The sequence below is a fragment of the Saccopteryx leptura genome, chromosome 12 (genome assembly GCF_036850995.1).
Source record: "Saccopteryx leptura isolate mSacLep1 chromosome 12, mSacLep1_pri_phased_curated, whole genome shotgun sequence".
In the NCBI taxonomy this organism is placed as follows: Eukaryota; Metazoa; Chordata; class Mammalia; order Chiroptera; family Emballonuridae; genus Saccopteryx; species Saccopteryx leptura.
Genome location: NC_089514.1, coordinates 10,042,899 through 10,055,940, shown reverse-complemented (window position 1 = coordinate 10,055,940; position 13,042 = coordinate 10,042,899). Strand labels below are relative to the sequence as shown.

At 52.6% G+C, this 13,042-nt stretch overlaps 1 protein-coding gene across 10 annotated transcripts in view; it reads right to left on the bottom strand.

The window, feature by feature from the left end:
• Positions 1–13,042, bottom strand: part of PDE1C (phosphodiesterase 1C) — a 436,629-nt gene that overhangs the window by 367,905 nt on the left and 55,682 nt on the right. For 2 of the 10 annotated variants that reach the window (XM_066354402.1, XM_066354403.1), the window contains exon 1: positions 7,544–8,096. The exons of 7 other annotated variants lie outside the window; for them this stretch is intronic. In XM_066354402.1, coding sequence (XP_066210499.1) covers positions 7,544–7,628 — 85 coding nt within the window. In that variant the 5' untranslated portion in view covers positions 7,629–8,096. Of the gene's footprint in view, positions 1–7,543; positions 8,098–13,042 lie in introns of those variants that run through there. One more of the 10 variants, XM_066354401.1, reaches the window with a different exon arrangement.

Sequence of the window (13,042 nt, the reverse complement as noted above, 5' to 3'; positions counted from 1 at the left end):
TTTGCGGAAGGGCAGATGCCACGAAGAGCAGCACACACGTCTAACACGTGTGAAGTGTTCCTCGTGACAAAAAGCATTTAAAAGGCATTCACCACGGAACAAAGCCATTTTCCTACACAGCGCTTGATCCTCACCAGAGCGCTATAACTAAGGCTCATGCTCCCCATTTCATGTGTAAGGAAACAGAGGCCCCGAGAGGGAAGGTGACTTGCCCGAGATGCAGAATGGGGACTAGAAGGCGGAGGTGAGAGCCAGAGCAGGGCCGGTCTGACAGCCCCTCAACTCTGCACACAGCTCCAGCCCACTCCACTCCAGTCTGCCGGGAGGTGTAGGGGGCGGGGCAGTCAGGGCACCTGGGACTGACAGCGGCTCTAGACAATTTCACCTTAGATGCTTAAGTGGTTTTTTTGCTCCGACCATCACCGTCAGGTGCCCAGTGCCCAAAGGTCTGCCCCACCTGCACAGGCAAACACTTGGCCAAGAGAGAGCACCAAGACCAGAGTGGGCTGAGAAAGTCCTCAACCATATGCCCCAAGGGAGGCCAGGTTCTCTGTGCCTGGGCTGGGGGAGGGGGGCACACTCCACTGCATGCAGCCAAGTCACTCTGGCCTGGACCACCCATGGAGCCTGGCCCACCTGAACTCCTCTGGGAGGAGTATCCACCAACAGCCCACCTCCTCGCAGAGTGGGTCCCAGCTCCCGGCTGACCGAGGGCAGGACAGGGAACCCTTACCCCAGCCCCTCGGGCCCCCGACTGCTGTCCAGGGCCCCTTCTCTTTCCTCCTCTGGGACAGGCTCACAGAGAAAAACACAAGGGCAAGGGAGACAGTGGCAGTTGCTACAGGAAACACATGTCTCTTAGCAACTCCTCTTCAGTACAGGCCTAGAATTTTCCACAATGCCACCAGTTTCATTCTTGAAGGCTCAGCTTCCTTGTTCTGTGCTTCCCCCCCCCCCCCATCGTCCTAGCTGTGGCTTCCCCCACGTCCTCCTCATCACTGCAGGGAGAGTGGAGGGGGCGTCCTCCTAAGCCCCACTTTCTCGTCTGTAAAATGAGAGCCAACAGAGATCAAGGGAGGCCCACTCAGGTGGTTTTAAACAGTGATTTTGTGTTTTGCAGAAATATTTCACTTCTGCAGGGAGAGTGTGTGTTTGTAATCTCGGCAGCCTCCCGGAGAAATAGGAAGTCTACAAATAACTGAATACAAACCCAAACAGGCATCCAAACCCCAGAAGACAAGGAACATTACGGAAAACTGATACAACAACTCTCTTCTCCCACCCTGGCATTCACTTTGGTTATAACCATTTGTTACAATCAAAGCTCAAAGATTTGCTAGGGAGGAACTGTCAAATCATGGGGGCAGTCAACACTGCACGTATGTGGCACACACACAGCCTTACAGCCGAGTTTCCCAGACCTCCTCACCACATACCTGAGTGCAGAGTGCATGACCTGAGAAAATGACATAAAGAGGATGTGAGACCCCGGGGGCGGAGGGGGGGGACTGAGAAGCATGAGAAGCAGAGTAACAAACTATCTCTTCAACCCCATGGGCCAGGAAGCAGCCCCGCCCACCTGTGGCAGTGGTCGGCTCCTCCTGGCTCTGCCCCAGCCGGCGCTGGCTTAGCAGAAATTCCCACATCTGTCCATGGGGACAACGGGCTGGCCCCGGGGCTCAGACAGAAATAAAGTCCAGTGCGGGAGGCAGCACGGGCTGGGGCAGAGCCCGGGCTGAGTCAGGGCAGTCGGTGGGACTTTCAGCAGACTGCTTCCTCTGGGGGTCTCAGGCGTTTCTCTCCTAGAATGCAGCCATGACAGTGACCTTTCAGGACTGTCACCGGCAGTGCCCCAGAGTCCCTGCAGCTCAGGAGCCCCAGGCCTGCGTGCCAGAGGGACTCCACAGCACTTCTCCGTGGGGGTGTGGCCGGTGTGGGACACCTGCACTACACAACCCTCTGCTCACTGTGGAGACTGTCCCCAGCTCACTGTAGAGACTGTCCCCAGCTCACTGCAGAGACTGTCCCCAGCTCACTGTAGAGACTGTCCCCAGCTCACTGCAGACTGTCCCCAGCTCACTGTAGACTGTCCCCAGCTCACTGCAGAGACTGTCCCCAGCTCACTGCAGAGACTGTCCCCAGCTCACTGCAGAGACTGTCCCCAGCTCACTGTAGACTGTCCCCAGCTCACTGTAGAGACTGTCCCCAGCTCACTGCAGAGACTGTCCCCAGCTCACTGCGGAGACTGTCCCCAGCTCACTGCAGAGACTGTCCCCAGCTCACTGCAGAGACTGTCCCCAGCTCACTGTAGAGACTGTCCCCAGCTCACTGCAGACTGTCCCCAGCTCACTGCAGAGACTGTCCCCAGCTCACTGCAGAGACTGTCCCCAGCTCACTGCAGACTGTCCCCAGCTCACTGCAGAGACTGTCCCCAGCTCACTGCAGAGACTGTCCCCAGCTCACTGTAGAGACTGTCCCCAGCTCACTGCAGAGACTGTCCCCAGCTCACTGTAGAGACTGTCCCCAGCTCACTGCAGACTGTCCCCAGCTCACTGCAGAGACTGTCCCCAGCTCACTGCAGAGACTGTCCCCAGCTCACTGCGGAGACTGTCCCCAGCTCACTGCAGAGACTGTCCCCAGCTCACTGCAGAGACTGTCCCCAGCTCACTGTAGAGACTGTCCCCAGCTCACTGCAGACTGTCCCCAGCTCACTGCAGAGACTGTCCCCAGCTCACTGCAGAGACTGTCCCCAGCTCACTGTAGAGACTGTCCCCAGCTCACTGCAGAGACTGTCCCCAGCTCACTGCAGAGACTGTCCCCAGCTCACTGTAGAGACTGTCCCCAGCTCACTGCAGACTGTCCCCAGCTCACTGCAGAGACTGTCCCCAGCTCACTGCAGAGACTGTCCCCAGCTCACTGTAGAGACTGTCCCCAGCTCACTGCAGAGACTGTCCCCAGCTCACTGCAGAGACTGTCCCCAGCTCACTGTAGAGACTGTCCCCAGCTCACTGTAGAGACTGTCCCCAGCTCACTGTAGACTGTCCCCAGCTCACTGCGGAGACTGTCCCCAGCTCACTGTGGAGACTGTCCCCAGCTCACTGCAGAGACTGTCCCCAGCTCACTGCAGAGACTGTCCCCAGCTCACTGTAGACTGTCCCCAGCTCACTGTAGAGACTGTCCCCAGCTCACTGCAGAGACTGTCCCCAGCTCACTGTAGACTGTCCCCAGCTCACTGCAGAGACTGTCCCCAGCTCACTGCAGAGACTGTCCCCAGCTCACTGTAGACTGTCCCCAGCTCACTGCAGAGACTGTCCCCAGCTCACTGCAGAGACTGTCCCCCAGCTCACTGTAGACTGTCCCCAGCTCACTGCAGAGACTGTCCCCAGCTCACTGTAGACTGTCCCCAGCTCACTGTAGAGACTGTCCCCAGCTCACTGTAGACTGTCCCCAGCTCACTGCAGAGACTGTCCCCAGCTCACTGCAGAGACTGTCCCCAGCTCACTGTAGACTGTCCCCAGCTCACTGCAGAGACTGTCCCCAGCTCACTGCAGAGACTGTCCCCAGCTCACTGTAGACTGTCCCCAGCTCACTGTAGAGACTGTCCCCAGCTCACTGCAGAGACTGTCCCCAGCTCACTGTAGACTGTCCCCAGCTCACTGCAGAGACTGTCCCCAGCTCACTGCAGAGACTGTCCCCAGCTCACTGTAGACTGTCCCCAGCTCACTGTAGAGACTGTCCCCAGCTCACTGCAGAGACTGTCCCCAGCTCACTGCAGAGACTGTCCCCAGCTCACTGTAGACTGTCCCCAGCTCACTGTAGAGACTGTCCCCAGCTCACTGCAGAGACTGTCCCCAGCTCACTGTAGACTGTCCCCAGCTCACTGCAGAGACTGTCCCCAGCTCACTGTAGACTGTCCCCAGCTCACTGTAGACTGTCCCCAGCTCACTGCAGAGACTGTCCCCAGCTCACTGCAGAGACTGTCCCCAGCTCACTGTAGAGACTGTCCCCAGCTCACTGCAGAGACTGTCCCCAGCTCACTGCAGAGACTGTCCCCAGCTCACTGTAGACTGTCCCCAGCTCACTGTAGACTGTCCCCAGCTCACTGTAGAGACTGTCCCCAGCTCACTGCAGAGACTGTCCCCAGCTCACTGCAGAGACTGTCCCCAGCTCACTGCAGAGACTGTCCCCAGCTCACTGTAGAGACTGTCCCCAGCTCACTGCAGAGACTGTCCCCAGCTCACTGCAGAGACTGTCCCCAGCTCACTGTAGACTGTCCCCAGCTCACTGTAGACTGTCCCCAGCTCACTGCAGAGACTGTCCCCAGCTCACTGCAGAGACTGTCCCCAGCTCACTGCAGAGACTGTCCCCAGCTCACTGTAGACTGTCCCCAGCTCACTGCAGAGACTGTCCCCAGCTCACTGTAGAGACTGTCCCCAGCTCACTGCAGAGACTGTCCCCAGCTCACTGTAGACTGTCCCCAGCTCACTGTAGAGACTGTCCCCAGCTCACTGTAGACTGTCCCCAGCTCACTGCAGAGACTGTCCCCAGCTCACTGCAGAGACTGTCCCCAGCTCACTGTAGACTGTCCCCAGCTCACTGCAGAGACTGTCCCCAGCTCACTGCAGAGACTGTCCCCAGCTCACTGTAGACTGTCCCCAGCTCACTGCAGAGACTGTCCCCAGCTCACTGCAGAGACTGTCCCCAGCTCACTGCAGAGACTGTCCCCAGCGCCCCAGCATGGCGAGTGCCACAGTGCCCCGTACAGTGCAGCCCTGGGATTATCACCCCCGCTGGAGAACCGCAGCTGAAGCCTTCTCCTGCCCAGGCTGAACCAGAAGTGGGTACCTTCTCTTGGCCCAGAAATGTCCACTCTCGGAGAGGGATATCAGGAGAACCCCAAGGAAAGTTCCTTCTTGACCTTGCCACAGGAGTGGGTCACACTTCCATTCCTGCAGGGCCCCCAAACCCTCACTGTTCTCATCCCTCCCCCCCCATAAGAATCTCTGAAGCTGCCAGAACCATCACATGAATTCCTCAGTCAAGTGCTCTGACCCAGAAAAGCTGCGTCATTAACAGATCAGAAGAGGGAGGGATTCCTAACGACAGTGTCACACACCTGAGGGAAGGACAGACCTGGGGACCACGGGGATCGCATCCGGTTTCTTCCTCACGCTGGAGGAGGGGAACTGTCCCTGCTGAAACCATGTGACAAGCTGGCTGTCATAGGTGTGGGCTACAAGATATCGGTGTGTTCTCAAAGCCAGTCCTGACCACCAGGGCCCGCGAGGGCTACAGGAAGTCCTCCACCTTGGCAGCAATATCCGCAATATACATGACAGGCAGCACTTAACAGGAACAGGTACACGCAAAGACATAGGTAACGGTGTGGATGTAATCCATATACTAATCTATATTAACTATATAATATAGCAGAGTAATTAATATCTAGGAAATATAATTACATACCATATCATTAATAGATTGACTACATGTATAGTTAATATCTAAAATATCCATGAAGAATACTTGCAAATTAATAAATGATAAAACTTCCCCAGAAGAAAAACATACAGGCCAAGGACATTAAAAGGCAATTTTACACAAGAAATGGAATGCATGTAGCACTGAGATCAGACCAGCAACTTTTATAAAATTATAGTGTTGGGTAACCATGAGAGCATATGAGTGGCTGGGTGGATTGTGGTGGGAGTATGAACTGGTATTTCCAGAGGGTAGTTAAGCCGTATATTTTAAAATCCCTAAAAATATACAGACTTTGGGACCAAGCAATTGTACTTCTAGAAAATCTCTCCTGAAAAAAGCATTCATGGAAGTGGCTCAAAGACTTTGTCGTTTTTCATTTTTTTTTAAGAACTTTTTTTAAAATTATTTTTATTTATTTATTCCTTTTAGAGGAGAGAGCTTGAGAGAGAGAGAGAGAGAGAGAGAGAGAGAGGGAGAGAGAGGGAGAGACAGAAGGGGGGGAGGAGCAGGAAGCTTCAACTCCCATATGTGCCTTGACCGTGCAAGCCCAGGGTTTTGAACCGGCAACCTCAGCATTCCAGGTCAACGCTTTATCCACTGCGCCACCCCAGGTCAGGCGTTTTTCATTGTTTATGATGACAAAAAGTCAAAGCAACCTAGACAGCCAACACTAGGAGACTGCTGAAGTATTCTACATACAGCAGAAACAAATCTAATAAGGTATCAACTAACAGAGCACCGCACATGATGATTACATTCTGTTTAAGAAAATTAGACTTCATTTCAAGTTGAGACCAAATTCTGGAAGTAATAATGTGTTCAGTCCATGCCCCCCAAAACCTTGGGGTCACTTCATTATAAGAATCAAAGGAGGGCTAGAGGTGAGCTCCTCTTCCTTGGTCTCTTCTTGCCCCTGGCAATTTCCTGCTCCACATGCAAGCAGGTGCCACCGACCAAAAAGTGAATTCACATACCCCTCACTTTCAAAGGCTTGGGGGTTAAGTTCAGATTCAAAGCCATGGTGACCTGAGCCCACTCAGAAGTAGAAATGCTACTCAGCACTGGGCTCGGCCCTGCCTTTCTCCAAACTGACATCCCAGGTTCCCCAGCCTCTCGGGCTCTGCCCTCCTCCTGCGAAGGTGAAGAGGCGAGCCCTGGACCAGTGCTTTCAAAACAGTGCACTGCGTGGGACCAAGTACTACAAGCTGCAAGAACTGATCTCCTCAAGTTCGGCCTCCAGAGGGTCAGCCTCTGGTCCGCCCCCAGCCCCCCAACAGCCATGATGATGCCTCCAGCCCCCTCTGGTGCCTCTGCTGGTAAAGAGTTTAGGAAGGAAAACAGGGAGCCCCTGGGAGCCCAGCGGACAGGAGACAGGTTATTCGCAAATACTTCAGTACCATGGTACACCCCTCCCTGCCTGCATTCTCTCTCTTTCTTTCAACTTCTGCGGAAACTATCATCCAGTCTCTCTCTCTCTCTCTCTCTCTCTCTCTCTCTCTCTCTGACTCTATTTCTATTGTCTGTCTCTCTTCCTCTGCATCTATCTTGTTTCTATCACTGTCCACCATCTCGGTCATGCCCTCTATTAGCCTCTGCCTTGGCATCTATTTGTATTTCTGACCTGGTGTCTTGGTGTTTCCACGAATGACTCTGTGTCTAGATAGCTCTGTCATTCTGTCTCGCTGTGTCTCTTAGTGTCCAGCATGTCCACGTCTTTCTGTTGCTAACCTGCCTCTTGCTATTTCTACCTCCATCTCTCCGCCTCCATCCCTGCCTCTATCCCTCCTCTCCGGAGCTGAGTTACTAAAACGCTGCAAGGAAACCGAGCCCTGCAGAGAGGTGTGATCCTGAAACGGCTTCTGCAGGATGCTGGGTTAGAGCGGCGGGAGTCGCCGCGACCCGGGCACACGCGCGACTTCCCGGCCCGGTCGCCGCTCCCGGGCTCCTGCCTGGCAAGCGCCCCGAGGCCCAGCCTGACCCCGGCCACCCCCTGCCCTCGCCGCCACCGGAAAGGGTGCTTGCCCAAGCCACAGGTCGGACGGGGGCGGAAAGTTCTCACCGATGGTGAAGCTGTAGCCATCGATGCTGAAAGTGGCGCTCCGGCACTTTTTGAAGCCCTCTTTCCGGTTGCTGGCGTCCGTCATGGCTCGGCCGACCGCGTCTGGGGTCTCCCGGTGGCGAAGCACGCAGCCCCGCGCCCACGCCCCGCGCTCGGCCGCGTCCCCTCCCCCCCGGCCGCGCTGCGCGCAGTGCCTGCAGGTCCGCCGCCGGCTGGGAGCCGAGCGCGCCGGCTGCTGGCGCGGGAACCGCAGCGTCCGCTAATGCGCTAGGCACATGACGGAGTCGGGCAGCGTGGCTACTGCCCCATCTCCAGTGCCAACTTCCAGATGCTGAGACAGGGAGGCGCACGCCTGGGCGTGTGTCTGGGCCGGTGGGTGGGAGCCGAAACCCCGTCCCTCCCCTCCCCTCCCCGCGTCCCCAGAGCCGCTGGAACCCGCGCGCTGCGGCGCGTCTGTTTTCTCTCTCCGCCTCGCCTGCCCCTCTCTGGGGGCTGGCGGGGTTTGGGGACTCAAGGGACGGACTCGGATTTGGCGCCGTGCTTCTAGATGTTTTCTCTGGCAGGCGGAAGAGCTCCCAAAAAGCACATCAACAGATGGAAAAGCAAACATCCAAGCTGGACAGATGCTGCCAAAGTTTACTCCAAACAAGGAAGTCGGGAAAAATCGCCACGCCCACTTCCTCCCAGCAGCTGTCCCCTTAACTAGCCTGGAGCCCCGATAAGATTACTTCTCAACAGACCCTGGCCAGGAGATAACTATCAAATTAACCCATATTTGTCACCAGGCGTGTTCACACAGAGCCTCTACGTTGTGCAATTGACAGCCAAGTTCTAGCCCGTTCCAATGGCTCTTTCCAGCTTGGTTTCGCCAAATACGAGGCTCCCGGAACTGAAGAGGTGAGAGAGGTTTTTACCAATCCCACAGCTAACCCTGCTGTTGTTACAGAAGAGGGAACTGAGGCCAAGAGAGCCTTGACTTAAGGTCCGACAGCTAGAAAGTGGTGGCGTTTTGGCATAAGTGTTTCATTTTTTGACACCAATTATTGGTCCTTCCAGTACCTGAAATGACTGCGTCAGACAAGATTTAGGCAGGGAAATCATCCCTTACACATCTACAATTGCATTGTTCTGTGTCGGGGCTGGAAACTCGTGAAGAAACCAGAGTCCAGCGAATCCCTTGGCGGAGTCCACCCAGGGTCACATGTGGAGTGGCAGTACTATCTCTGCTCAGGCTATTGCGGGACTACAGCTAATTTAACCTCATTTGTTGTGATGGAATTTGACACAACAAACACTTGTCAATATTAAGGGAGTTAATTAGGTGTATTTCTAACTGGTTCCAATTGAGTTTAGGGAAGAGTAGGTCCAGAATCCAGCTAAAATTAGAAACCTTCCATGTACACACATGGGCAGTAGTCTACATAAAATTTCAGGGGACCCGTAAACCCTCATGTCCCCTGGAACCCAGGTTAATGAATGCCTCAGGAATTGAATCTTCTTCAGTTGACCATGTACTTTTAGAGAAATAACTATTTTTTAATGTAGTTGGAACTTTAGTTATAAATTCAGGAAGACCTAGAACCACAGTCATGTTAATATACTGCTCACAAAAATTAAGGAATATTTCAAAATGAAAATGAAGCGATAAAAAAAAACATTTGATTTTTTTTTTATTAAACAAGTACATCAGAAAAGCAAACGACACGTCAAAGAAAGTTGGTAGATTATGCAAATGAGATGCAAAACCAACTTTTATTTCATTGGTGAAAATGCACCATACAAAAGGCTGAAAGTACTAGAGTGTCTGCACTTTTTCTGGTCCCCTAATTTTTGTGAGCAGTATAGTTTGCTTAGGTTGATGGCAAAATTAATCGATCCACCCTGGCCAGTTGGCTCAGTGGTAGAGCATCGGCCTGGCGTGCAGAAGTCCTGGGTTCGATTCCCGGCCAGGGCACACAGGAGAAGCGCCCATCTGCTTCTCCACCCCTCCCCATCTCCTTCCTCTCTGTCTCTCTCTTCCCCTCCCGCAGCAGAGGCTCCATTGGAGCAAAGATGGCCCAGGCCCTGGGGATGGCTCCTTGGCCTCTGCCCCAGGCGCTAGAATGGCTCTGGTCGCAACAGAGCAACACCCCGGATTGGCAGAGCATCGCCCCCTGGTGGGCAGAGCGTCACCCCTGGTGGGCGTGCCGGGTGGATCCCGGTCGGGCGCATGCGGGAGTCTGTCTGACTGTCTCTCCCCGTTTCCAGCTTCAAGAAGAAACAAAACAAAACAAAACAAAAAAAACAAAATTAATTGACCCAAAGGCAATGGGAATCATGCACCCCATGGCACCTCTCAGCTTGGGAGTCGGGGGCTGCTCAGACCCCGAGGTGCTCCTTGAGACCAGAAATGGTGACATTGCAGAAGCTTGGCTAGCGCTCTATGGACAGACAAACCTGTAATCTGGCTCTGCCCCAATCCGTTCTCTGACCTTGAGCAAGGAGCTAGACATGCCTGCTTCTTGCTTCCCTCATCTCACACTGAGGATGGAGAGGAAATGGGTGGAGCCCAGGTGTGCCCTAGGTACTCAGGTACGGCAGTCCTAAGGTGACTCCCAATTTCTTTATGGAGACACTGTGGGAAATTCTTCTCCCTGACAATCTATTCTACTTGCTGTCACCATTAATTTTACTTTTAAAAATTCATATATACTATATTACATATCTTATTATATATTTTTAATATAGTAACCACCAAGAGTTTCTTCTAGTTCCCGCTCCCTGTATTCCTCCCACTTGCCCAAACCTTGAGCAGAAGCCCTCGCCTCCTTTTGTACTATGGGGAGCCTGAAAGTTTCAAGTTATAGTCTCCTATAGTAAATTATCGGGGTGGGAAATATCCTAATGCAATGGAAATTTTTCCTTGAATGAGCGAAATTAAAATTTGGCATTTAACCACTCTTAGCAAAAAAACTTTTTGAAATATAATCCGTAAAAATAACAACAATGTGATCATTTATCTGTTCCCTGAAGACTGGTAAAAATAACTTGCCTGAACAATTAGAACTGTTTTTTAAACCACTTCTCCCCAGAATCATTCTCTCCCTCCTGGATGGAGAGATGGCACACCCACAGAACCACTCACTGCATTGCTGCGAGTGCAGAGTCTTAAAGCAGCCTTCTTCCGCGTGGGGCTCTTACACCGAACCAAGTGAAGGGGAACGCTAACATTACATAAACCAAGAAAAAACGAGTTCAAGACTGAGAGCAAAGGAAGCGTTGCTCTCTCAGAAGTGCTCCCAAGAATGCCCATGAAGTACGGGAACTAAACCAAGACAGCCTAGTGGTGAGAGCAGGGGTCAGCCAGTTAGTGCCCGCAGGTCAGATCCAGCCCATCACCTGCTTCTGGAGAGTCTTTGATCTGAGCATGGGTTTTACATTTTTAAATGTTTGAAAACATTTTTTTCAAAAGAAGAACATGTCAGGCCCTGGCCAGTTGTCTCAGTTATAGAGCATCAGCCTGGTGCGTGAAAGTCCCAGGTTCGATTCCCGGCCAGGGCACACAGGAGAAGGGCCCATCCGCTTCTCCACTCTTCCTCCTCTCCTTTCTCTCTATCTCTCTCTTCCCCTCCCACAGCCAAGGCTCCATTGGAGCAAAGTTGGCCCGGGCGCTGAGGACGGCTCCACGGCCTCCGCCTCAGGCACTAGAATGGCTCCAGTTGTAACAGAGCAATGGCCCAGAGGGGCAGAGCATCACCCCTGGTGGGCTTGCTGCGTGGATCCTGGTAGGGGCGCATGCAGGAATCTGTCTCTGCCTCCCCACTTCTCACTTCAGAAAAATACAAAAAAAAAAAAAAAAGAACATGTCATGAGACACATTGAAACTTTATGAACCTGTCAATCATGCAGACATCAGACTTACCAAAATAGATTCCGATCACTGGTCTCAAGTGGATGGGGGAGGGAGTGTTAATTAAGCATTGGCATTTTTTTTGAAAGCTCACCTGATGATTTTAGTGAGAAACCAGGGAAGAGAACAACTGCAAGGACTTTGTGACATTGATCCCACACACTCCTGCTCTAGCCAGCCCCTTTCCATCAAGAGGTTCGCTGTGGCTCCTGACTCCCGGCCGGGTCTGCTGCAAACCCCGCCGGGCACCATCGGCAACGTATGCAGCTGCCCTGCTCGATTCCAGGCTTTCTCTCAAGGGCTCCTCTCAGACATACCCTATCGACTCTTCTCATTTCTGTGCTTCCTGGGGACCAGAAAGAAAAAGAATACACACATTTATTGAACACCTATTACGTGCCAAATCTTTATTAGTTTGCATAACCAACCTCTGTAACAAAAATCGGTCTCGGTGGCCTGACACCACAGTAAAGGTTTATTTCTTGTTCATTACAAAGCCCAGTATAAATTGGGGGTTGGCTTTTCTTCTGCAGCCTTATTTGGGGACCCAGGCCTCTTCCATTTAGTTTCTCCAACATCCTCTAGGTCGCCAGTGTCCACCACGGGACACTCTGCATCTAGGTGGGACATGAAGGAAGAGGAGAAAGGCGAAGGGCCACGAAGAAGGATTTTATGGACCAGGCCTAGAAGAAATGCCTATCCCTTCTCTACAATTCCTTTGGCCAGAAACTAGCCAGCAAGCCCCACCAAATGGCAAGAGGGGGTCTGAGAAGTAAAATGAGAAAAGAAAAGAGTTTGGCAAATACAGCTCCTTTGAAACCGTATTGTCTCCACTGTTTGGGCCCAATATGACCTCCAGGTCACCAGGTGCAGACACATTTACACCTGTGTGCCAAGAGCCGAGGCAAACAAATCTGTCCAGGACCAGAGCGGTAACCGGCCATCCTAAGTCCAGGCTCACTCAATCACAGCACCTACACCCACCGCCAGGCCACAGGGGAAAGCTTTGCCCAGGAAGGAATACCTCGTTGTCCTGAGGGCTGATGTTGCTGTTACCACTTACGGAAGGTTTAAGGGTATGAACAATTCTAATAGTGTGTTATAGCTCTGGCTTTAGAAAGCAAACCAAAAGAATAATTCATTTAGTAATTGGAAATTACGTCACCGTGTGACATATGTATTTTTTTTCTTTCTGTAGCTAAAAAACATAAACATAGAGAAATACAAAAAATTCCAGTATGTTAAAAGACAGGGGAAATAGCTGAGAGAAGTGAATAATCTTTTCAGGCCAGCAAAACTTGCCACAGCAGAGAGGCCTGACGGGGATCCAGGGGCCGGGGGATTGGGATAAATACAAGAGCATCCAAGGTTACAGTCTGCCTGGCAACAGGTCCCAGGTGGATAGTCCTTTATGGGTAGAACCAGCACACGCCTGCACTTGGGCTTGGGAAAGGGAGCTCCGGGTCTAACATTGCTGGGGCCACCATGCGCCAGGCACTGTGCTCAGTATTTCACAGATGCACCTGTCTCATTTCAACCCCTCTAAGAAGTAACAAAGAATACAGCTATGTTGATGGATTTTCTTACTGCAGATCTGAAATCCCTGGAGA